At 46.9% G+C, this 27,096-nt stretch overlaps 1 protein-coding gene across 1 annotated transcript in view; it reads left to right on the forward strand.

The window, feature by feature from the left end:
- The window catches only part of TMEM132C (transmembrane protein 132C), a 430,548-nt gene that overhangs the window by 395,698 nt on the left and 7,754 nt on the right, over positions 1-27,096 (forward strand). Inside the window, exons 6-8 of the mRNA XM_021923141.2 lie at positions 20,836-21,041; positions 22,844-23,117; positions 24,260-24,451. Of these exons, the coding sequence (XP_021778833.2) occupies positions 20,836-21,041; positions 22,844-23,117; positions 24,260-24,451 (672 nt within the window). The remainder of the gene's footprint in view (positions 1-20,835; positions 21,042-22,843; positions 23,118-24,259; positions 24,452-27,096) is intronic.

Genomic DNA, 27,096 nt, shown 5'->3' on the forward strand with positions numbered 1-27,096 from the left:
CTCAGCAAAACCCAACCATTCTGGCCTCCTGATCTCAGACTTCCCAGTCTTCGGAACTGTAAGAAATAAATGTGTGTCATTTAAGCCACCTGACTTACGGTGTTCTGTTAAAGCAGGCCAACCTGACAAGACGGGCAGGAATCCTGCCTGACCTCCCCAAAGAGACAATGCCTTTATCATACTGGACCTCAAACATGTCTGCCCTTTGCTCTGGAAGAAGGCACTGTCTGTCTTCCAAGACTGTCCACTATATAAAACACCTTTGAAAAGACCTTTCAGAACAAAAACAGCCTGGGCTCTGTTTGTACAATGTGCTGAAACGCAAGTGTATCATGGAGAATGCCTCCCAAAGAATGCCTCATGGCTTTGCCACATTCAAGCTATGCAGCCTTGGGTCAATCATACAGCGTTCCCTCCAGTACTCAGTCTCCTTCTTAGTAAAATGAGGATAAGCATAGTTCCTAATTCAGAAGGTCCGCATGAGGATTAATCAGTTTTATAAATGCAGCAGAGAACATGACCCACCAGCCAGCATATAGTAAGGGCTTAATAACTCAGAGTCAACTCTGGTCATCTCATGTAATCCTCTGATTAGGTAGATCAGGAATTAAGACTGGAGGCTGACAAGTATACGTTGTGTGATATGCACAGCATTGCTTAAAAATATAAGAATTGGATGCAACTCATTGCAAATATACAATTCAGCGATTTTTAGTACATTATGCTAAGTTTGGCAACCATCACCATGATCCGATTTTAGAACATTTTTGTCACAGTTAATCCCCATTCCCATCCCCGGCTCCTGGCAGTCACTAAGCTGGTTTCTGTCTCTATAGATTTGCCTGCTGTGGGCATTTCTCGTGAATGGCGTCATACAATACACGGTCTTTTGTGTCCACTTTTTCCACTTAGCGTTATGTTTTTGAAACTCATCTACGTGGTAGCATGGGGCAGTCATTTGTTTCTTTCATTGCGGAATAATATTCCACTGTATGGATATACCAGATTGTGTTCATCCATCTACCCAGTTGGGTTGTTTTCACTTTTTAAATATTTCATCTATTTATGAATCGTGCTGCAATGAATATTCACATCCATGCCTTTGTGTGGACGTACATTTCCATTCGTCTTGAGTAGACACAGAGGAGTAGAATGGCTTGGTCATATGGTTACCTTACATTTAATGTTTGAGAAACTGCCAAAATTTTTCCAAAGTGGCTGTACCATTTTGCGTTCTCACAAGTCATATCTGAGGGTTTCCCCTCCAGCTTATGGGGAAAATCCAGCAGATCTGGCAGAGCTACAGTGTGCTTTCCTGGCAACACTGTGGGGTGCCCTTTATTTATTGTTTTATTTTTCCATAAGTTATTGGGGTACAGGTGATAATTGGTTACATGAGTAAGTTCTTTAGTGGTGATTTGTGAGATTTTTGGTGCACCCATCCCCCGAGCAGTATACACTGCACCTTATTTGTAGTCTTTCATCCCTTGCCTCCCGCCCCCCGCCCCCCGCCCCCAAAGTTCCCCCCAAACCCCCAAAGTCCACTGTATCATTCTAATGCATTTGCATCCTCATGGCTTAGCTCCCACCAGCATCTTCTGATTTGTCACAGTTGCCTTATATTTGGTCCACTTCCATGATCTCCTTGGCCCGTGTAAGCACTCGAGTGTGTGTAGGTGGGACTCCAGTGTGCAAACGTGGAGGCCGAGGTTCAGGAGGACTTGGGTTTTATGATTTTACTTTCTAGCTTTTCCTTTTGCTTTCCTTCATTCTTTCCTTCTTTCTTTTCTTTCTTCCTCTTTTCCGCCTCAATTCATTCAGCCAACATTTATTAACCAACTACCACATTTAAGGTTCTGTGATTTTGGTAAGGAAGAAACAGATGAAGAAAGTGAACCTCTCAGGACTCACAGCCAAACAGAAGAGGCAAACGTGGGAGACTTTATTGTGCATACCAACTCATTTACTACTCACAATATCTGCATTATCGCTATTATTAATTCTGTCTTATAGTAGAAGAAACTGAGGCTCAGAAAATGGAGGCCACCTGCCTGAGGTCACACAACTTGCACATGGCAGAGAAGGGATTCTAGCTAGAGGGCCAAAAGCTCTTGGCCATTAGGCTATATAGTCTGTGTACATTCAAATTTTGCTTAACGTTTTACTTTTTATTTGGAATTTCAAACTTATCTCAAAGGTTGCAATGACTGGACAAATTATACTATATACCCTTTACTGAGGTTCTACTGTTATCAATATTTACCCATTTGCTTTTTCATAGTTTCAGTCTCTCTCTCTTTCTCTCTTCCCATCCTCTCGATAGACAGATAGACAGGTAGGCAGGTAGATGGATAGATGGATGGATGGGTGGATAGGTGAATAGATGGGTGGGTGGACAGATGGAGGAAGGGAGATAGATAAGATAGATGATTAATAGATGATTTATAAATAGGTGATAGGTTAGATAGATAAGTGATAGATTAGATAGATGGCAGATTTAGATAGATAGAAGATAGATAGATAGATAGATAGATAGATAGATAGATAGATGATTGAATAGATTGATTGATTTGTTGCTGAACCACTTCAGAGTAAGTTACATATATCAAGGCCTTTTAACTCTAACTACTTCAGTGTATATTTCCTAAGAATAAGAATATTCTTTTACATACCCTTAGTCATCAACTTCAGTTAATTTAATGTTGATACAATACATTATCTAATCCATATTCTGTTTTCCAGTTTTGTCAGTTGGCCAACCATGTCTTGTGGAGCATATTTTTCTGCAGTACAAGATCCAATCTAGGCTCACATGCACATTTAATTGTCACGTACTCTAGTCTCCTTTAAGCTGAAGCAGGTCCTTAGCATTGCCCTGTCTTTTAAGACACAGAATACTCTTGAGAAATACAGTCCTTTTTTTACTTTTTAAATAAAATATTCCTCATTTGAGATTTCCTGATATTTCTTCATTTAGATTCAAATTTGCATTCCCAGCAAGGATAACTATATAAGTGATGATATACATACCTATTTTATTTCATTTATTTTTGTAGGCTTTTTAATCACCCTGAAATAATTTGGTGGGTATTTTTTCTGATTATGTAAGTAATGTATATAATTTGTCTACAATAATAATTGCTCCAGAAAACTCTAAGAAAGAAAGAACTACCTTTACTCCCATCGCCCTTAGAAAATCATTGTAAACATTTTGGTAATCATTTCTTACACACATATACCCACATACAGAGATAATATTTTAAGAATAAGATAACTTACATACTGTTTTTGTTAACCACAAACTGGCTTATTGGCAAATCTATACACACACATACACATGCCCACACACATGTGTCTACACAACGCAACACACATGTATAAGGGCTTTTCAGTCCTGGTTTGTCTTACAGAAATAGAGCCATGTCCTTATGCGTTTCTGCCTGTTCCTTCTCTCACCTTGCAATGCCTCATGAATATCTCTGCCTTGGAGCACTTGGAAAATGAAGCCAGGCCAGTGTGCAGTGTGAAAGAATGATAAGGGCTGAGGAGTCTGGTCTGTGATGTGCAGGTTAATAAGAGTCATAACATCTGAATGGGAGAGAACCCTGGATGTCGGCCTCTTGGTTGATTCACATTCAAGAGGTGAAGGAGCAGCACCTGGAGAAGGGCCAAGGGCCATGACTTGCCCAACAATGACCCCAGGAACAATAATAGGAAGAAAAATATGCAATACAGACAAGCACTTGCAATGCCCAAGTGTCCATCACAGAGGATCTCATCTATGGGATCCAAGCTTTAAAACATCTTTGACATAAAGGTGTGTCTTGCTTGCAGTTGATGACGTGGCACAGATTACCTGGCAGTGGTTTTCTTAGTGTGGTGTCACAGATTTAGCAATATCCAGTCTGTGTTTTTCACAGGTCACATGACAAGCTATTAAACACAGATGTGCTGGCCATTTTCCAGGTACCATTCTGGTATCAGGGACACAGCAATCAGTAGAACAAAAGCAGTCCCTGCCCTCAAGGAAGCAGCCTGCTAGTGATGGAGAGAAGCAGATAATAAGAAAATGCATGAGAATCTTGTGGAGATGATGGGCGCCATGAATAGGACACTGTGCTGGAGAGGGGCTTGGGTGGGGGCTACTGGGCATGGGGTGGTCCTCAAGGAGGGGACACTGGAGTCATTTAGCAAGGAGAATAATGATTATTAATGCCTGGACCTGGCTGTACCTCCTATTTGGAAAGCACCCTATGTATATCCCCTCACCCTAATGACACTGACACACGATACCCCACCCTGTGCTCCCTGGGTGCCCCCACCCTGGTCCTCAGCCCTGCATGTGCCTTCCCCAAGACTCCTGCAGCCATGGGTTGCTAGGCACTGCCCAGGACAGGGTGGGGATGCTGAGATTTAAAATATCATTAGAGAAAGTTCGTCTATTGAATTTCCAGTGCAGCCCATCTGACCTCCAGGGCACGATTCCAGCTAATGGATCGTAGTGCAGAGCTAAAAATAATGCATTTGGGCAACGAGCAGGCCTGGCTTTTCCGCAGTGACCACAGGTGCCTGCATTAGCTCTGGCACATGGAGAGCAACCTTGCTCAGCCAACAGCCTGATCGTTGCCCTGAGCTCGGGCTCCCGTCAGCGCTAAACTTTCTCTGTGCTGAACCTACTGTTGATTTTGTAGGCTCCGAGTCCCTGAGAGTGTGAAGTCCTTTGGCAACAGCCCCAAGTTTTCAGGGCATCTACAGAATGCATTTCTGCTTTCAGGTGGCATCCCTCCCTAAGCAGCAGGGTGGGCAGAAGTTTTCTATTTGTACTTGTCATGACTGAGAGGCTTTGGAAGAACCCCTGGAAGGTCTTTATCCTCAAGAGCCATTTGATTCTCAGATAAAAAAACATTAAAGAGAACAAAGAAATTCCCGGAATCCAGAAGTCCCGGGCTCCAAGCCAAGCTGGGCGACATTGCCCTACCGTGGCCCCTTTGTGGACCTGGGGTCCCTGCTATAAAGCGAGGACGCTCTTTCCTTGCAGGGCTCTTCTAGCGCCCGCTTCCCTCCGTCTGTGATTCAAAGTGCAGTTTAAATGGCATGTTTAAGAGCTTGAACTCTGCCACAGACAAGTTCTTCTTTAAGCCTCAGTTCTTTCATCTGCAAAACAGGGAAAGACCCAGGCGTACCCCAGAAGGCGGGTGTGAGTCTGAATGCAGTCGTCCATCTCAAGCATGCAGGACGATGCCTTTGTGTCAGCTCTTCCTCCTGCCCAGGCAGCCCTCGATCAGTGGTTCTCTGTGGGATGGTTGAACCCCCCTAAGAACATCTAGCAATGTCTGGAGACATTTTTGGTTGTCACACCTGGGGCAGAGGCTACTGGCATCTGGTGGTTAGAAGTTAAGGGTGTTGCAATTCCAGGACAGCCTCACAACAAAGAATTATCTGACCCCAAATGTCAATCATGCTGAGGTTGAGAAGTCCTGCCCTAGGCTGAGCAAACACCACAGGGTCTCCAGTCTCCTGTGGGAGGACACTCATTGCCATTAAAGTGCCCAGTGTGGTGACTTAACCTGGAAGAAAGGGCCACTGCCTTTGGCCTCAGACAGACTCCTGTTACGTCTTTCTGTCACTTACCTTCTGAGTGATCTTGGGGAAGTCAACTTCTCTGAGCCTCAGTGTCCTTATCTCAGATATGGAGATCCTAAGAGTCATATTGCATAGATGCTACTCAAAGATTGAAAAAGAAAAGGTGTGTGACACACCTGGCACATAGTAAGTCCTCAACAATTGTCAGGTGGCACTGGTAATGGGGGTCATGGCAGCTGCAATATTCAGTAAGCTCTGCTGAGAGCTGAGAGCTGTTCAAAGCAGAGAGTTCTCCACACTGTATTGGCTAGTGGACTTGGGTCTTTATTTAATCCGTGGGAGGCTAGATTTGCATTAGGCAGCTATTGCTGTGATAATGCTGCATAACAAAACAACCTGACATCTCAGCAACTTACAACAGCAAGCACTGGTTTCTCCCTCAGGGGCCCCTGGGTTAAGTAGAGCAGCCCTGCCTCAGCGTGCCAGTTGTGTGGGCTGGGATCCAGGTTTGTTTAGGGTTTGGGTTAGTTCTATGTATCTCATTTTGGTGGCAAAAGGCAGCAGCACCTTGAGAACATTCTTCTCGTGGTGGTTCATAGGAGCACAAGTGGCCAGGCAAAGCCCTGTAAGCACATTTGGGGCCTTTATGGACATGACACCCACTAACATCCTGCTTTGCAGCCATAGTCTTTACAGTCATAATCCTTTCATCAAAGCTATGATTTTCTCATTCTCTTCACAGATATTTACTGAGCACGTACCATGCTCTGGGGATACAGTCATGAACCAACTGCACCAGAACCCCGCTTTCACAAATTTATCTGTAATAGCAGAGATAGAAAGTATATAGGTGAACAAACATAAAAGCAAGTTCATTTCAAATATTGTAGATACTATGGGGAAAACCAAGAGGGTAATGGGATGAGGAAAGAATTCAAAGGGCTAGTTCATGGTCAACCATCATGGAAGCTTCTCGGGGGAGGTAGCATTTGCGCTGAGATCTAAATGCCAAGAGCTTAGAAAAGAGCTGTCCAAGCAGACAGAACATCAAGTGCAAAGGCCCTGGGGTATGAACAGGCTTTCCATGTCCAAGGAACAAAAGAACAGCCAGGATGAAGGAGGATGAAGAGTAAGAAGAGGAAGAGAAAACATTAAGATGGATGAAATAGGCAGGGCCAGGTTGTCCAAGGCCTTGGAGTCTGTTCAGAATTTTGTTTTACTCTCAGAGCAATATGACACTGCAGGATATTCTTGTTTGTGGTTTAAGTAGATCACTCTAGAAAGTATGAGGTGGGTACTACTTAAGTCCCATTTTACAAATGTGAAAATTCAGGCCCAGAGAAGCTGAGTGACTGTCCCAAGGCCACACAGCTGGTTAGTAGCAGAGCCTAGATTTGAACTCAGGTCTGCCTGATCACCAGGCCCATGTGGCCTCAGATTCCCAGCAGGCTCAGGCAAGTATGGGAATATGCTGTCCTCACAGATTGATATTAAGATTTACCTATAGCTGTGTGGCCCAGTATGGCAGCCACTAACCGTGTGTGGCTATTTAAATTAGTTAGAATTGAAAAAAATGAAAATTTCAGCTCCTCAGTCACTTTAGCCACATCTCAGGTGCTCAGTAGTCACATGCGGCTAGTGTCTACTGCACTGGACAGCACACACATAGGACATTTCCGTCATCACAGAAAGTTCGATGGGAAGCACAGAATCAAAACCTTTGACTGGTAGGAGCTATGCCACACATTCATTCCTAGGAGAGGCTGATGGACAAACCTTTTTTGGCCTAGAACTCTAGAACTGGCCAAAAAAGATCAGGTTGTTCTGACCCTCCCATTTAAGCCACACATAATATCCTGTTCTCATAAAAGACTTTTATGGAAGATAAGACCGTTTATTGATGAGTCAGATTTTACTTGAGCCAACTAGGGCTCCATGTGAGTGTGCTTAAATGGAAAGAGAGGTTTTTAAGTCCCAGGGACCTTGCAGCTGGTCTCCGCATTGATGAAAAGTTTCTGGTCAGGTTCATGAAGCACGGGATAGAGTCCGGATTGAGACCTGGGTTATCTGGTTTGCCTCGGGGAAGATGTAGCTCTGGAAACCAGTTATCTGGTGCTTGTTTTTCTCCTGCCAGATCCTATCATTCCTGTCCCACTTTGAGCCCTCTGCTAGAATGAATTTGAGAACCAGGGTTTGGTCTCAACAGCATTTTACGCCAACCCATCATATCTTTATCAAGGAGTGTGCAGTAGTTGAACAGTTCAGACCCTCAAATTGGCTTAATAAGTAAAGGAAGAAACTGTCTTTTCAATAAAAGGTCTAGGGTGGTGTTGGCTTCAGGCACAGGTGGATTCACAAACCAATTTCTCTGCGCCTCTCAGCTCTGCCTTCAACTGTGCAGATGCCTTCTCAGCCTGAGATGGAGGCCCCTGGAGGCTCTAGATCCACACCTCCCCAGGTTCAAGTCCCGCAGAAATGAGACACTGCCGTCACTCAATCAGAAATCCTGGGGCTTTCTGTCATTGAGTCAGGCTGAGCCACATGACCATCCCTGAACCAATCCTGCAGCCAGGGGAGTGTGATGGACACCACTTAACTGTGTGGCTGAGGCCAAGACCTCAACACATAGACCGGCCATGGGGATGTGGGCAGAGGGTCCCCTGGAAATAGTTTTTAAATGGTTGCAGAAAATAGAATAAGAGAATGCTGGGCAGCAAAACTGTTAAATAGCAAATGTGTATGTATCTGAGTTGAAACTCAGCCAGGCTGCTTGCTCAGTGTGCTTTGAATTGTCTTCTTACAGTACTCGGCTTCCTCTTAGAGGATTAATCATGACCAGGCTTTGTGGGCCTAATGACAACTTTTTGTATGTTTTTCTTTTTCTTTTTTCTTTCTTTCTTTCTTTCTTTTTTTTTTTTTTTTTTTTTTTTTTTTTGAGACAGAGTCTCTCTCTGTCACCCAGATTGGAGTGCAGTGGCACAATCTCAGCTCACTGCAACATCTGCCTTCCAGGTTCAAGCAGTCTCCTGAGTAGCTGGGATTACAGGCATGTACCACCATGCCCAGCTAATTCTTTGCATTTTTAGTAGAGATGGAGTTTCACCATGTTGGCTAGGCTGGTCTCAAACTCCTGACCTCAAGTGATCTGCCTGCCTCGGCCTCCCAGAGTGCTGGGATTACAGGCGTGAGCCACTGTGCCCAGCCTGTTTCTCATTTTTATACCTTTCTTATGTTTCTCTTCTTGTCCTCCTTGCTGAGAGGCTGGTGGAAAGAGTGGCAGCGATGGGTCTGGGCTGGGGAAGATATCCAACAAAATTACCCCTTATATCTGAGAGGATGATTTTGGTTAACAGACCCAAACTGAATTAAGGGGGAAAACATCTAGGGGTTCCTATATCTGAACAGTAAGAGATTTCCTGGCTTCCGGGATGGCTGGATCCAGGGACTCAAATGAAGTAATCAGTATTTTTATGTTATTTCCGACTTTCTGTCACTTGGCTCAGCATTCTCCACGCTGATCAGTGTCTCAGACAAGTTGTTCTGTCCTGCCATGGGTGCAGACAGCTACTAGACTGCATCTTGTTGTTGTTGTTGTTTGTTTGTTTGGGACAGATTCTCACCCTGTCTCCCAGGCTGGAGTGCAGTGGCATGATCTTGGCTCACTGCAACCTCAATCTCCTGGGTTCAAGTGATTCATCTGCCTCAGCCTCCTGAGTAACTGGGACTACAGGTGAGCACTACCACGCCTGGCTATTTTTTTTTATTTTTATTTTTTATTTTTAGTAGAGACAGGGTTTCACCATGTTGGCCAGGCTGGTCTTGAACTCCTGACCTCAAGTGATCCACCCGCCTTGGCCTCCCAAAGTGCTGGGATTACAGGTGTGAGCCACCACGCCCGGCCCAGATGGTATCTTTACAGGTAGAAATCTAGCAGAAAAGAGCATGTACCTTTTGCCTGGCCAGGCCTGAATCAAAATCCTGAGATCTCCTCTGATTGCTCCCGCTTAGGTCCTCTGCTAACCCCTGAGCCAATCGCTGTGGCTGGGAATGAGAAGCCCTGATTGGCTTAGGCCATGGTCACATGATTTCACTCTTCTGGTTGGAGGCGGAGCTTCAGCCAAACTTCTAAACTGAAGTGAGGCAAGGGAAGACCCCCCAAGAAACTAGGGCTGCGGCTACAGGAAGTTCCATGGGATGACAGTGGGGTTTCCTCTTCTCCACCCCCTTATTCTTTGCCACCCGCTTGTTCCCTGTTCCAGCATCTCCACTCCATTTCTAATGTGGCCTGGGTTAGGGAAATAGCCCATGTCAGCCTCACCCATAAATGGGTTTTCCAAACAATGGCTCCTGATCTAGCCAAGGGCGGAGAGGAATGGGAGAATGGGGTACTCTCTGGGTGTCTTCCCGCAAGATGCCGGCCGTTGGTTCTCCTAGGAAGGCGTTGGTCCTGTATTGACTGTGAGAGGCCCCAGCACCGCTGGCGTGGCCATTAACACTGTCTGTGTGTAGGAAGCTTCAGAAGAATGACTCCAAGTCAGAAAACGGATGCAGGAAGAAAATATCAGACATGTAACGCTATTGAAACAGTGCATCGCCCGCCACAGGTGGGAGCGGTGTGTCCACACCCTGTCACAGTTTCCCAGGGCTGCCACAACACAGTGCCACAGACTGGTGACTTAAACAACAGATACTTACTTTCTCACAGCTCTGGAGGCCAGAAGTCTGGAGTTAAGGTGTGGACAGGGCCACCCCTCTTCCAAGGCCTCTAAGGAACAATCCCAGGCAACGGCTGCTGGCAGACACCTTGTTTCTTCCAGTGTCTGCAACGGGGCATTCCTTCCTTGGTTTGTAGATGCATCACCGCATTCTCTGCCTGCATCTTCACATGGCCGTCCTCCCTGTGCGTCTGCTTCTGTGTTTTAGGGCTTTAGGATCTCGAGTGCCTTATTAAGGAGAAAGAAGGCAGATGGTACAGAGGGTGACCTGGGGCAGGAGCTGCGGGAGAGAAACTGCGTGCGTGATGCGGTCGGATCTGATTAAGGCTGTCATCCTGGAAGCCTCTCCCCACTCTCCGCTTCCAACCCCCTTGTAAACACCCTTCTGGGGCTAACACCTTCCGTCTACCCCGCCCTCTGCAGATTCCCATCTGCCAGGCCTGAGGTTTCTACCTGGCCACAGGCTTTCAGTGTGTCCCTGCTATTTGCGGGCACTGGGCTAATTCCCCTACTTGTAGGCTTTCTTATTTAATTCTCCTGGTAAACCTGCTGCTCTCTCCTGGTATGACACGCTCCGCCTACTTCTCTGACCTTGTACTGCCAACCTGCTTTCTCTTTCTAGAACAGGCCACAGTTATTCCTCCCTCCAGGCCCTCACGCAGCATAAGGGAGAGGTTAAGTGAGGCTTTTCTGGACCGAGATGGTTGCTTTCAAATCCAGCTCTGACTCCTGTTCACTGTGAGACCTTGGACCAGTTATTTGATTTCTCTGTTCTTTGGTTTCCTCACCTGTAAAATGGTTTGTGTGAAGATGAAAGGACTCTACACATATAAACTCTTAGAACAGAAACTAGCATACAGCAGACACTTAATAAATGTTAGTCACCAGGCATGGTGGCTCATGCCTGTAATCCCAGCACTCTGGGAGGCCAAGGTGGGTGGATCACCTGAGGTCAGGAGTTCGAGACCAGCCCGACCAACATGGCAAAACCCCGTCTCTCCTAAATACAAAATATTAGCCAGGCATGGTGGTGGATACCCGTCGTCCTAGCTACTTGGGAGGCTGAGCCAGGAGAATCTCTTGAACCCGGGAGGCGGAGGTTGCAGTGAGCCAAGATTGCGCCGTTGCACTCCAGCCTGGGCAATAAGAGCAAAACTCTGTCTCAAAATCAATCAATCAATAAATCAATCAATCAATAAATATGTTGGTGCTTCTTAATTGAATCTTTTCCTGGAACCCTTTTCCCCCATATCTCCGGCCTAAACGTCACCTCACGAGAGAGGTCTCTGTACCCTTCTCAGTCATGTTTTCTTATTTTATTTTTATTGTAGCATTTATTGCTCACAATTATATTTTCTTTTTACTTGTTATCCTCTATTCCCACTCTCTAAATGAAATCCTGTGTCTCCCACTCATTGCTGTGTCTCCATGCCTAGAAACACCGAGCACACAGGAGGGGCACAGAAAGTACTGGTTGAAAGAAAGAGTCCTTGTTTCGTAGGTGAGGAAAATGAATCCTAGAGCAGACGCGAGCACAACGCAGATGCAAGCCTGTGTTCCTCACCACAACATTTGGATCCTACAAGGAAGCATGTCCTGTTGTCAGAAAGTATGCCTTTCTCGGGTCCCTGCTGCCCTGACCCTCCATCCTGCCTGTCTCCTCGGCCCACGTGGGGCGGGCAACCAGCCATCCCCCCTTCCTCCTCCCCACGCCGGGCCAGGCAGCCCATGAGCGCTGCCAACCCCCCGCATGGACAGCAGTCCCGAGCTGAGAACGACGGGAGATGTGTCCAAGTCTTGGCAGCGTTGTGCATTGTCAGCTGGATAAAGTGTGATTTATCACAGAACAAATTTCTGCCTGGCCATTTGAATTCTGTTTGGCCATCATTTCACCGGGCAAGATGTAAAAGGGAGGGGAAGAGCATAGACATAGTCTCAGAAATATTGCTTAGCCCTGACTTTTCTCTGCCTTTTTCTTCTTCCTGCTCTTCCAGTGATGTCAAAGAAGTAGCTATAATGCACTTTTAGTAATGAGAGAACTGCTGAAATTGCACCAGAGACCTCCTTAAAATGTAAAACTTCAGCTCTGGCCGCTGCAGGGGAAGGGCACATTGCACAGGAGATGCCAGATCAGCCAGAAGTTCCCTGGGGTGAGAACAGGCACAGGCGACGAGAGGAAAGGGATTCTCAACTAGTGTCCCAAAGTCAGGTCCTGGTGAATGTCCTGAAACGGTGGCCCCTCCAGGACAAGAATCTCTGACAGGGGCCTTCCCACATCCTGGGAAGCCTCCTAAAGCCAGGATCAGGGCTCTGCCAATCCCTGCTTTCTTCTCAACTTTACCAGTGTCCTCTGCCTAAACAGGAGAGAAAATAGAATAAGATGAAAAGGTGAGTGAGAGGTAAGGAAGAGAGGGGAAGCCATGTAAAAGCCCTTGAAAGTTACAGTCAGGATTGTCCACATCCCATCTCTTAGCAGAATGAATCTGTCAGCAAGACTGTGTAACAGACAACTCTAGTGTTTAGTTGTTCAAGACGATTGCAATTTATTCTTGCTTCTGGGTTGGGAGGAAGTAGCTATTAATGGTCAAGTTCCAAAGACTAGCAGGAGTACACGTTTCCTAAGTCCAAGCTTGGACTGGTCCAAGCATGGCTGTCACTTCTGCTCATATTTTCCTGGCCAAAGCCCCAACATCAATGGGGAGAGAAAATAGAGCCTGTCCATGATGGAGGAGAAGGCAGGCCTCCCTGAGTGCAGGGCCAGCTCAGAATCATGGCTGAGAGCAGATCTCTAGGGTTGGCTGGCTGTGTTTAAATCCTGACTTATGAATACCAGCTGTGTGATCGTGGGCAAGGTACATCACCTGTCCACGCCTTGGTTTTCTCATTTGCACTGTGGATACGATAAATATAACAGTGCCCTCCTGTGTTTATAGCGTGGACTCAGAGAGATGACCCATGTGAGCCTCTTAGAATGGTGCCTGGATAACTGTGGTCAGTCAATGAATGTTTGCTGTTGTTATAAAGTAAGCAATCACTGATAAAAGTTCATCTCTTCCTGTGTGTGTGCATGTGTGTGTGCATGCGTGTATGTGTGCATGCATGTGTGCGTGTGTGTGCATGTGTGTGTGATAGGTGGGTAGTGTTGGGGGCACTGGGTGAGCAGGTACCCCTGAGTGTCCCCTGAGCATAGGGAGTGTTCAGTGACCCAGATACCTGAGCACCTTTCCCTGCCAAGGCCACACGTGGTGGTTACCTTGGCAACATTCTGCCCCATTGATGCTGAGACCAGCTCTGGCCATTTAATGCTCCATAGACTGGGGAGGCAAAGGAGGGAGAATTTCTTAAGCCCTTTAGTTGGAGACCAAGCTGGGAAACATAGAAAGACCCCATCTCTAAAACAAAAATGTTTTTTAATTAGCTGGGCATGGTGGTGCATGCCTGTAGTCCCGGCTACTTGGAAGGCTGAGAAAAGAGGATTGCTTGAGCCCAGGAGTTTGAAGTTGTAGTGAGCTATGATTGCACTAATGCACTCCAGCCTGGACAGCAGAGCAAGACCCCGTCTCTGTTGAAAAAGACAACAACACTGTGTAGGCCAAATGTGATGGGAGGCCACCAGTTTGCAAGCTCTGATTCATTCATTCATTCTTCAGCACGTATTTATTATTTATTGAGTATCCACTGTGTGTCAGGTGTTAGGCCCTAGGGATACAACAGTAAACAAAACATTCAAAAATCTCTGCCATCCTAGAGTTTAGGTTCTCATGAGGGAGGACACATAATAACCAAAGCGAGCAGGTAAAATCTGCAGTGCAGCAGATGGCAGTAAGCAATCTAGAGAGAGGAAGCAAGGAAGAGGGAAGGGAAGTTCGGGGGAGTTGCCATTTAACATGGAAATGTCAGGCTGGACATGGTAACTCACGCCTATAATCCCAGCACTTTGGGAGGCCAAGGTGGGTGGATTACTTGAGATCAAGGGTTCGAGACCAGCCTGGCCAACATGGTGAAACCTCATCTCTGCTTTAAAAAGTACAAAAATTAGCCGGGCATGGTAGTGCATGCCTATAGTCCCAGCTACCCGGGAGGCTGAGGCAGGAGAATCACTTAAACCCGAGAAGCGGAGGTTGCAGTAAGCCGAGATGGTGCCATTGCACTCCAACCTGGGTGACAGAGCGAGACTCTGTTTCACACACAAAAAAAGGAAATGGTAGAGAAAGAATCTTTGAGAAGTTGACATTTGAGCAAGGCAGGGATTCTTAGCCTCGGTGCTATTGACATGTGGGGTGGGTTAATTCTTTGTTGTGGGGGACTGGCCTAGACACTGTAAGACGTTGAGCAGCATCCTACCCTCCATCCCCTAGATACCGGCTGCAAATCTATCCTCCCATTTGTTACAACCAAGATGCCCAGAGATGCTCGAATGTCCCCTGGGGGACAAAATTGCCCGGGTTGAGATCCACTGTATTAAAGAGCTGAAGGACAGGAAGAACAAATCAGGCAAACAAGTAGGGGAGGAGCCTTCAGGCAAAGAGAACAGCATGTGCAAAGGCCCTGGGGCAGGTGTGCACCTGGCATGTTCAGGAACCAGCAGGGAGGCCAGTGGCTGGGTGGAGTGAACAGTGGGAAAACCACAGAAGATGCACAGGGAAGATAACCAGGCACATCAGAGAGGAACTTGTACATCATTTAAGGATTTTTCCAGAGCTGAAAAGGAGATATTATTTAAACATTTTCCAACAATAGCCCTAGATTCAGAGGCAACTGTTGAGAAGAGGCCCCTGGGTTGCAAGGACTCTGTTTCCAAACAAGCTCACAGTCTGAGGTTCCAGGAAGACATGAGTTTGGAGGATGCAGACCAACTCACTGCCTACCTCTAAGCCCTGGCATGCTTTCCCCGCTCACACTGTTTTCCCTTAACCCTACCTGCCCCTTCGATCAGCAGTCCGCACGTTCCAGGTTTGTGTGGACCATCTGTTCCCTGCCTAGACTTGGAAAGAGACAGCCTTTCCGAGTGGCCCCTGGGGGATGGGATGAGGAAATGCAGGCAGAGCCACTTGAGGAGAGGTTCCGGACTGCCACTGGCCCCTTGCCACGGGCATGCCACCGTTGCTGGACAGTGGCCTCTCTCAGCACCTGCCTTTCCCCTGCCCACCTGCCCACAGGAATGCAAATGACTCGAACAGTCACATGGCAGGAAGGACGACCTCAGCCAAGGCCATAATCCTAGTATCAGCAACATGGCTGACACCGTCCAGTCAAATCTTGAACCGACTCTTGCTGGCAGTTCTCACTTTACCTCTCCATCTTGGATGAGCCGCAACCATGGCAAGCCTCGGTTTTCTCATCTACAAAATAGGATCATAACTGCTGTCCGTAGCTCTAGAAAAACGGAGTATGAAAACAATAGGCAAAGAAGGCAAAAATGAAATTTTAAAAAAGCAAAACAAAAAGAAAACAGGATGGACAAATAGATGGCACAAATAATATGGTAGAAATAAATCCAAGTAAAACATCCATTGTAACTCACATGAATGTGCTAAAAGCTCCAGCAAAAGAACGATGAATTATAGAGAAAACATTCTAAAAAAAAATCATTATAAGTGTTTATTTTTACAAATCATCTAAAACATCCAGGATACAGAAGGCTCCAGAAAGGCTAAAAGTAAAAGAGACAAAAAGACAAATCAAGCAAATAATAACCAGAAGAAACCTGGTGGCCTAGGAAGATAGGCAAAATTGATTTTATGGTAAAAAATAAAGCCTTATAAATTGTTTTTTAAAAAATGGGTTTCTTTTCTGTTTTCATGTTTTTACTGGAGTTTAGTGGTACGATCTCAGCTCACTGTAACCTCTGCCTCCCAGGTTCAAGGGATTCTCCTGCCTCAGCCTCCTGAGTAGCTGGGATTACAGGTGTGCACAACCACGCCTGGCTAGTTTTTTTGTATTTTTAGTAGAGACAGGGTTTCACTATGTTGGCCAGGCTGGTCTCAAACTCCTGATCTCAAGTAATCCGCCCGCCTCAGCCTCCCAAAGGGTTTGGATTACAGGCATGGGCCACCGTGCCCGGCCTTCTTTTCTGTTTTCTTTTTCAATTTTGTATTTTATTGTAAATTGACAGATTATAATTGTATATATTTATGCGGTACTAAGTGATATGATGTATAAATAAATGTGTTCTTAATACAATGATTAAGTCAAGCTAAGTAGCATATTCGTCATCTCAAATACTTTACATTTCATGGTGAGAACATTCAAAATTTTCTCTCAGCAGTTTTGAAATGTACAATATGCCATTATTAACTATATTTATCATATCATGCAATAAAACACTTGAGCTCAAAGAAAAACAAAGAAAATGACATGAAAGCACCTTGCAGATGTGAAGCAGGGATTGGTACGGTGTACGAGCATTTCATTCGTATTCACGGAGCAGGTCCACAAACTTGGGTGTACAAGAAACGTACATTTGATTTTCCTGTGTCTGAACCTCATTCAAGCACAACCTCAGTGCCCTGCGATGCACAAGAACCATACTAGGAGTTTGGTTTTTGAACACGATTAGTTTGAGATGCTAATTAGAGACCCAAGTGGAGATGTGGAAGAAGCAGATGGGTGTCCAGAGACAGGAGTTGAGGAGCTGTCAGCACAGAGATGCACTTTCAAGCATCATAACTAAACGATTACCGTCATGAGCAGGATGTAGAGGGTGCAAGGAGCGGATCTCAAAGTGATGTCCAGAGCAGCAGCAGCAACAGCATCCGCGGCCACTGCTTACACATGCCCGTGTGGGTCCCCACCCCAGACCTGCCGAATCTGAGATGGACACTCGGCAGTCTGTGCCAACAGGCCCTCCCTGAGGCTTGCTCAAGTCTGAGAACCAGCTTGGCTAGAGGGCGATTCAGGCCAGGCTCCCATGGGACGTCCATGACTGACCAGCAGATGCCTCTGCTTTCCCCTCGGAAAGTGACCCCCAGGCTCTTCCTAGGAGGCAGGTGCCGTCTCAGGAAGGTGCCAAAGCCTGAGCGATAACAGAATATGGCGACTGACCATATGTGGCTCCACCAAGCCCCACGTGACCCCGCCACCCCTGGGTCCTCACAGGCGGACACTGATTTCTGGGCCGTGGCTACCATGCGTTCTGCCCGCACAGCTGAAACGTCGGAGTGAGTGGAGTCCAGTGGGCAGCTTTCTCAACCGGCAGCTCCTCCACAATGAAAGAGGAAAAGCAGTCTGAGAAACAAAGCCGAGGGACTAAAAAGACTCCCGTAGGATTTTGGTTCCTTTCTGCAGATGAGCGGGCTCATTTTTTCATACGGTGGTTCTCACTGCTAGCCACTTAGGAGATGATTAATGCATCCTGAGATGTCCCCAGACGTTTATGACACCTTCAGGAATAGCAGTGACGATGGCTCTATCATGCACGGCAACTTCATACCCTTGGCATTGCTCTTAATTATTTATATATTCGGGAGCGGCCAGGTTTCCTCCCACCAGAGCTCAGACAGGTAATAAATGAGAAAAGTCAATGGTCTGTAAATTACAACATTGATTAAAGAAGTGATTACTGATATAACTCTTGCTCGGCTATTATGCTAATGCCTTCCCAGATCCAGGACAGTGTTTACCTGCTAATGACAAGCCTGGGACGGCAACTAAAATTGTCTTCCTTCTTTAATCAGCATGTAAACATTTTTAAACCACTCTTGACCATGAATGAGAAGATCCATCCATGTGTTCCCCTCCCAACTGCTCCCTGCCACTGTCCCCAGCAGATGGAGGAAATTCTCTTGGCCCAGCCCTCACCAGCTGCCTCTCCAAACAGAAGTGCAAGTTGAAGATGAAAATTGAGCCCAGAGTAGCCATCCATGGTTCCCGGAAGCTGGGGAAAGAGAGGGTGATCAGATTACAGGAGTTCTTCACTCAGCACTAAACGTTATTTGGCCGAGGCCACAGACCTCCAGAAGGGGACTCTGTTCTTTCCAACCTACATGATCTAGACAGCAGACAGATAAGCAAATCAGTAATTATAGCTTAGTGTGCTAAGTGCTATGTGAGGGGTTTCTGAGTGACTTCATTAACTCTGAAATGTTCCACTAAACTGTAAGTGTGTGCATTTCTCTAGCAAGAATTAGCTTTATGCATATTCTCAAAAGAGTGAATGACCCAAGAAAGGTTAGAAAACACTGCCTGAGCGCTTTCTAGAAACTTTTGAATTAACTTCTTGTGTTTTTGTGGCTTTTGGCTCCATCTCATTTCAGTCTCTCACTGCATCTTCCATCAACCCCAAGATCCTTGATGACTCCCCTGAAGCAGGCATCCCCATGAAGGGAAGGCCCTCCTCATCCATCCCTCTGTCCATCTGTCTGTGCAGCAGTGTGTGCTTCCATCCATCAGTTTATCTATCCATCTGTCCAGCTATCTACCCATTTATCCACCAACAATTCACCTGTCCGTCTATCCATCTATCCATCCATCCATGCATCCACCCATCTGTCTGTCCATCGATGTATCCATCTGTCCATCTGTTCACCTGTCTATCAGTCTATCAACCTATTCGCCCATTTACCCACCAGCCATTCACTTGTCCACCCATCCATTCATATGTCTGTCCATCAGTGTGTGCATCCACCCATCAGTTCATCTGTCTATCCATCCGTCCGGCTATCTACCCATGTGTCCACCACTCATTCACCTGTCCATCCATCCATTCATGTGTCTGTCCATCAGTGTGTGCATGCATCCATCAGCTTATCTGTCTATCCATCTATCCAGCTATCTACCCATTCATCCACTACCCATTCACCTGTCTGTCCATCCATCTGTCCATTAGTGTGTGCAACCATCTATCAGTTCATCTGTCTATCCATCTACCCACCTATTCACCCATTTATCCAGCACCCATTCACCTGTCCATCCATCCATCCATTCATTCCTCCATCTGTCCATCTGTCTATGCATCAGTGTGTGCATTCATCCATCTGTTCATCTGTCTATCCCTCTATCCATCCATCCATTCATCCATGCAATATCCATTTCACTGAGCTCCTGCTTCATAAGCAGCTGGTGTAAGGAACCCAGAGGTGAAAAATAAACAAGAAGTACTTTTGCCTTCAAAGATTTCTTAGTTTAAGAGGTGATATGGACACCTGGGACCAATTTAAATCACATCTGATAAGCTTGGCTGTTCAACAGGGGTCATATTGTTTCTCGATAACCCAACTTGGTTTCTATTTTCAGTTTTCAATTCATCAGGGTGGCAGAAACAGAATGCCAGTCTAATTTCCAGGGGACTTAACTATTGCCAAGGCCTCGGGGAAGGGCACATCTTGTCTTATCGTCTTCTGTTCGCAGTTCCTAGGGGACATTTTTTACAGGTCACAGTCCGGACAGGTTACCTCCCCAATGGCCCTCATTGTTGTCCACGTTGCCCCTTCCTGCCTGCTTGAGAACACAGACATCATTCTGCTGTTTCCTTGCTACACTGGGAATGCCCAGTGGGCTGCTTGATACAGTCATATTTGGATGAATAATCTTGGAACACAAAAGCCAAATACTTGCAAACTTTATTTTTTTTTTTAGTCTGTGTGTTTATTTTTCTTTCTGCTCTGTCTCATCCCTTTCCTGAGACAGCAATCTGCCAGAAAGGGGAAAAGGAAAGGGAGGCACATAGGGAAAGGGAACACAGGTTGGTAATCCCTAATGTGATCGGCCGTTCACATAATGAACACTTATTATATAAACAATCCCACGGGGTCATAGAAGACTTATCCCAGGGACCCCTGAGCTGGGGTAGGTCTGGCAAATAGGGATGGGAAGGTGCTTCCAGGCACAGGGACTGGCCTTACCAAAGCCTGGAGACCATGAAGAACCTACATCAGGCCTGCATGTGCATGCAGGGGAGAGACCTCAGAATTAGTGAGAACCACGCTGGGGAGGAAGGCTCTACAGGCCCTTTGCATCCTTGGAGGGTGGATGAGGTGGGTTGTGGGTGCAGCTCACTTTCTGAAAAGTCACACCTGCCCGGGGTACGAAAACCTCTGGTGCTCACATCAAATCACTCAGCTAACCCAGATTCCAGCTACAGCTGCAGTTCTGTGCAAGTTCAAGTTCACTGTTTGATTGCAGTCTCACCTCAATCTGCTTTCTGTTTTCTGTCCCAGGCAGAGAAGCCCTCAACCAGCAGGAATAAGAGATGGTAGCTAAAAATTTTCCCACCTCTTACTCCTCAGGTGGACAATTCCAGATGCTTTTCATGAAGCGTCTGAAAACTGAGCCCGTGGTCCCTGTAGCAGCCTCAAAAATGCACCTTCCTGTTGGGTTTTCTTCTTTCTCTGTCTTCCTCGTCTGCTCCTTCACCCCTGCTCCCTGGGGTCAGCTCCCAATTAAACTGAGTGCACCAAATCCTAGTCTCAGGCTCTGCATTAGGAGAAACCTGAATTAAGCATTTGTGCTTTGCAAGATAATAGGAAAAACAAAAAAAAAGATGGTCTCCAAGGTCCCATGAACTTCTCCTCCATCCTTTCTCCCTCTGTCTTTGCAGGTGTCTGACCGCTGCGACTACATCTTTGTCAATGGCAAAGAGATCAAAGGAAAGATGGATGCGGTGGTGAACTTCACATACCAGTACCTGAGCGCCCCCCTGCATGTCACCGTGTGGGTACCCCGGCTGCCCCTGCAGATCGAGGTCTCTGACACGGAGCTCAGCCAGATAAAGGGCTGGAGGGTCCCCATTGTGACCAGTAAGAGGTGAGCCTCGGATGGGGAGATGCCTTAGAGCCATAATAACGACTCTATTTACTGACCTTAACGCTAAAGGACCCAATGCTTTGGAGATGCTGGTATCATCTCAGCAATTGAATCTCCCCAGGGCTCCCAGATAACCCAGCCAGGCCCAAAAGCTGCTAAACAGCAGGTTTGTGTCAAACCCAGGTTGTCTGCACTCTACACCGGGGCTTATATGAGACTGTCTCTTGAAAGTGGCTCTCCCAGAATGACACGATGGAGTGAATACATTTTTTTAGCATCTTGGTTACCAGGCAGTTTGAAGTTCGGTTTGTTTTCTCCAGAAAAAAGTCAGAGTCCTTCTCTGTGCTTTATGCATATCTATAAGCTTGAAGTGTTCCGTGCAGATCAAATTATTGGATAAAATTTAATTGCATTTCTAATGGACGCTGGGCTCACTATTTTCTAAAAACCTCTGATGTGTTATCTGAGTTTCCGGACGGTCTGTCTGTCACATGTGAGAGTATGGGGCCTTGTTTTCTCAGCCCTGTGACTCCTGGATCAGCAGACATTAGCTAAGTGAAGGTGTTGCTGAGTTCGCAGCTTCCTGCCTGGAATGCTCCACCCCAGACCACCGGGACTCTTTTCCTGACAGTCCCCCAGGCACCAGGGCCTTTCTCGTAAGGGAGAGCGTCTCAAGAAGAGTAAGTAGGACAGTGAGATGCGGAATTGATCTCTACAAGGAGAAACTGAAGCATTTGGCCTGATGGGGGAGGACAGCTGTGAATCTACCCAGTCCTTCAGATTCGTTTGTGGTCATGAGTGGCCAAGACGATGAGTTTGTTCCACATCCCTGAGGGGGAAGAATTGAGACTCCCTGGGCTCCAATCCAATCTCTGCCACTAACTAGCTTTGTGAGCATGGGCAAGCTACCTAACCTCTCTGTTTCTTAGTTCCCTCATCTGGTCATGAGAATGATTATGAGTTTGCCTCATAGTGTTATGAGGTTAAAAAGAGTTCATACATGTGGAAGCATAAAGTGGGACCTGCCACATCTCAAATGTGTAAGACAGCTCTGTCCAATAGGACTTTCTACAGTGGTGGAATGTTCTAGAACCCCTCTGTCCAACATGGTGGTCACTAGCACAAGTAGCTATGGAGTGCCTGGGCTGTAGCCAGTGTGACGGGGAAGTTCAATTTTTTATTTAATTTTTATTTATTTAAATTAACATTTAGGGTTCAGTGTGGTAGTTCATAATTGTAATCCCAGCACTTTGGGAGGCCAAAGTGGGAGAATCACTTGAGGCCATGAGTTCAAGACCAGCCTGGGCAACATAGCAAGACCCCATCTCTACAGAATTTTTTTAAAAATTAGCCAAGCATGATGGCGCATGCCTTTAGTCCCAGCTACTCAGGAGGCTGAAGCAGGAGGATCACTTAAGCCCAGGAGTTCAAGGCTGTATTGAACTAGGATGGACCACTGCACTTTAGCCTGGAACACAGAGCAAGACCCTGTCTCTAAAAATGTAATAATAATTCATTAATTAATAAAAATTAAAATAGCCACATGTGGCCAATGCCTACTTATGAGACAGTGCAGGCTTAGTACATATTAGCCCTTGTCTTTTATTTTTCAATAAATGTATTTGAGAAAGAGATGCCCATCACTTAGTGTTGCCTAGAGATAGGCTTGGTGCCCCTTGCGTGGTCCTGGGGCTCGTGTCTTCAACGTGATCTCCTTGAGGTTGAGGCGGGTGCCTGCCTGTCTCAAGAACATCTTAGACGCCTCTCCCTGGGTCTGAGAGCTCTTTGTCCCTTCCCACAAGGCCCACTAGGGAGAGCGAGGATGAGGACGAGGAGGAGCGGCGGGGCCGGGGCTGCGCGCTGCAGTACCAGCACACCACCGTGCGGGTCCTCACCCAGTTTGTGTCCGAGGGCGCCGGCCCATGGGGCCAGCCGAGCTACCTGCTTAGTCCCGACTGGCAGTTCGACATCACTCACCTGGTGGCAGACTTCATGAAGCTGGAGGAACCTCACGTGGCCACCCTCCAGGACAGCCGGGTCCTGGTCGGGCGAGAGGTTGGGATGACGACCATCCAGGTAGGGAGCTGGGAGTCTCTGTGTCCCCAGCACTGGGCATGTGTGCAGTATTGAGGGAGACTCAATGAGTGGGCAGGTCATTGTGGCCAATTCCTCAACCCCATGATGGCTCCAGATTGTATCGTGGGGACGCAGGAAGATGAGCCCAGGCCAGATCTTGAGTCCAGCCTCCTTCCAAACAGAATGGAGAAGGTGGCAGCTGCACCCTCTTAGCTCACCATGTGACCTCATTCTCAATGGCTGCCTCCATCATTCCCATCACCTCCCAGCACCCCCATCCTACCTCTGATTCTCCTTCTGAACACACACCGTTCTAACTTATTCCCCCATGCCTTCTTAGAAATAGCCGTCGTCTTCTCCATGCACCGCTTCTACCAGTGGCTCAGGGGAAAAGCATGGATTCTTCCTCTCATTTCTTCCTTCTTCCAGTCATTCTGTCTTGCTGCCATTTACTTATTCAACAAACTCTCTCTGAAATCCTGCTCCTTCTTTTTCACTGGAGGAAGTGTCTAGAATGGTAAAATTTCAGGACAGATGATAGGGCCTGGACAGCCTTTTCCTCAGTCCCTCAAGTCCCACCTACTGAATCCACCTTTCTGGAATGTCATTCGGGATCCTTACACTACATGTGGAAATGGTTAACACATTCCTATCATTTCCCCTGGACATCTCAAGCCCAACATTTGGCTTACAAGATGAGGCAGAAAGCAATGTTTTGGCAGAGGATACATTGTGGTGGTGGTGGGAGGAGTGAGCTATTTATAATCCGCTTTTATAAATTTATAATTCAACTCTTCATGAGTCTGTTCAACAGGATCACCATGTACAGTTAACCAGGTTGTGCACTGTACAAGCGTACTTCATCTAAATAGGAGGAGTCATTCCCTTTTAAAGACAGAATGGATTTTAATATCTATTCCAATTTTTCAACAGGGACAATTAAGGTGTCTTGGGGAAAGGGTAACTTTGATTCTCACGAAGGCATGGGATGGGCCAGCAAATAGAGTGAAGTAGATATGTAACTCCTTTGCCCTGTATTCTGGACCTCAGGCCTGTTGGGATGGAAGAAATATTGCTGGGGAAGGGGCTAACATCTGGAAACAGGTGTGATGGATTTTCCTTGTGTCCTGCCAATCCCACAGGTGTTGTCTCCACTGTCTGACTCCATCCTGGCAGAGAAGACAATAACCGTCCTAGATGACAAAGTGTCGGTGACAGACTTGGCCATCCAGCTCGTGGCTGGGCTGTCTGTCACCCTTTACCCCAACGCAGAAAACAGCAAGGCCATAACAGCTGTGGTCACAGCTGAGGAGCTGCTGCGGACCCCCAAACAGGTAGGGGGCCAAATGCCAGAGGTTCAGAGGGAGCAGGGTCAGTCACTGTGCCTGCTTCAGCAAAGGGGCAGGGTGGAGTGAGAAAATGGGGGTAGGTTAACACATTCCACATTGGAAGCCATGTCATTGCAGACAAAGTGCTCGCTCATCTTACCCACATAGCTTTTGAGCAACACAGACCATTTACCAGCCTCCTCACCAGGTCTCCTGGCTGCTGTTCTTACCCTGCACTCCCCTCTCTTCTCAAGAGCAAAGTAAGCCTTTAAAACCATAAACCACATCATGCCTTTTACTGGCTTAAAATGCTCCAGTGACTTCCCATTGCACTTAGAAAGATACCATATTCCTTTGACAGCCCACATGACCCCACAAGACATAGTTCCTGGCTATATCTCTGACTTTATCCTCTGCAGCCCTTGGTCTCTTTCATCCTATTTCAGGCACACACTCCCCTTGCACTTCTTTAGGGGTTTTGCAGTTGCTGTTGCTTTTGCCTGGGATACACCACCCTCACCACTGAGCATGGCTCATTCTCATTTTCATACCCAGTTATGATACCCTCTTCTCATAAATGCCTTTGCTCATAGCAAATGGGTCTGAGTCAGCCCCATTTCCTACTACATAAAGCATGTTTCTCCTCCATGGGATATAGGCTTCTACAAGACAAGCCTCCTGTTCATTGCTGTATCCCTGGTGACCATCACAGGGCCAGCACATAGTAGGTGCTCAATAAATGTTGGTTGAGTGACTGAATGACTCTCAGAGCTGGGCTGGAAGACAGGAAATGAGAGAGCAGGGAGAATGACCCACGTAAAACCGCCAGGATGGGTTCGTCTGACCTTAACAACCTGCATGTGGGTATTTGCCTTGTCTGCAGGACTTTCTGCTTCTGATGTCATCATTGGGACAATACTTATGAGAAGAGTACAGAGTTAGGAGCCAGAAGGCCCAGATGGTATCACAGCTGTGTCCCTTACCTCCTATGTAACCTCAGGCAAGATGCCTCACCCGAGTCTCAATTCTTAATGAGAAAGTAACAACACCTGTGAAGAGTCCGTTTGCAAATTAAATTAGGCTTAACGACGTTGAGTGCTAAAAACAGTGGCTGGCACATGCCAGCCAGTGTTAGCTCTTTTCCTGGGAACGGCTGCTGTTGTTACAATCACAATTTTAGTGAAAGCACACAGGGCCTTGGATGCTGCATCAGAGCAGACCGTCTTGACTCGGAACACTGCTTCAAACCCAGTTTCCTCTGGTGACTTGCAGCAAGAGGCAGGCGGTCTGGGGAGGAAGCTCAGATTAAATCCACACCCTACTGTGGACTGAGCAATGCTGGAGCAGCTGTCATGTGGCTGGGACAGGCAACAGGGCCCACAGGTTAGCAGTAGGGGTTGGGATCCCTTGACATGCACCAGCAGGAACAGGATAGTGCTACAAAGCAGAGGCATGATGATGAGAACAGAGGGCGGCGGTGGTCAAGGGTGCAGGCATGATGACAAAGTCCAGGGGCTTGCGTTCTTCTAGGGGGGGATTGGAAAGTTGCAGCCATAGTGCAGGATTTCAGTGCAGTTCAAGGACTGCAAGCTCAAATGCCTACAGGGGCTGGGCTGGTGTTGTAAGCGAGCAGTGCAGGCTGTGCAAAATCCATGTGGCTGCCTTGTCCAGTAGTGGGGTCTGTGATGAGCTACAGTGAAGATGCTCGGTGCTCAGAGACGTGCCCATTATCTGCTGCTATGTAACAGCCGCCACACACTTAGCAGCTGAAAACAACACGCGCTTATCAGCTCACAGTGCAGTGGGTGGACTCAGCTGGGTTCATGCTCAGAGTATCAGAAGGCTGAAATCACAGTGTTGGTTGCCTAAGTTCTTAGGCTCTAAGGAAGAATCTTCTTCCAGAATTATTTGTGTGGTGGCAGAATCCAGATCTTTGCAGTTGTAGGACTGAGGTTGCCAATTCTTGGCAGCTTATTTGCCGGAATCCTCTCTTAGTTCCTCAAGTCCACCTGCATTCCTTCTCACTCCCCACCCTGCCCTCATCGCTTCAACACTAGCAACAATGCATGGAGTCTTTCTCATGCTTCCCGTCCCTCCACCTGCCCCTTCTGTCACCAGCTAGAGAAATCGCTCAGCTTTTAAGGACTCATGTGATTTCACTGGACTCACCCAGATAATCCAGGAAGGCCACTCTATCAACTGTGCCATGTAACAATATAACATAATCATGACAGCGGCCACTCATCCCACACACATGTTCTGGGAATTGGGGCAGAACATCTTTGGTGGGCCATTCTAGGAATTCTGCCTAATGAGGAGAGAGTTGCTACCTGATTTTGCTCCAGAGTGTCAGCAAGAGGGACCTGGGGTGCATGCAGGTCCTCATCCAGTCCACAGCACTGGCTTCTTCAGGTCTTCTCTTTGGGGGCGGTTGGGGCAGGAAATCAGCATGGTGTTTTCTGGTTTACAAAGAGCAGAGTAATACTTTCACATTTGGGATTAAGAAGAAAAAAGATCAGAGGAAAGTGGGAGAGAGAAAGCTGAAAACATGAAGCTATTTGCTGAGAATGGATAATGAATTAGGGTGGACGATTGGCATTGCAACCCCCTTGTCATGGGGCATGGCCAGCCGCTCCCCATCTCCTGTTGCC

Source organism: Papio anubis, chromosome 9 (genome assembly GCF_008728515.1).
Source record: "Papio anubis isolate 15944 chromosome 9, Panubis1.0, whole genome shotgun sequence".
Taxonomy (NCBI): Eukaryota; Metazoa; Chordata; class Mammalia; order Primates; family Cercopithecidae; genus Papio; species Papio anubis.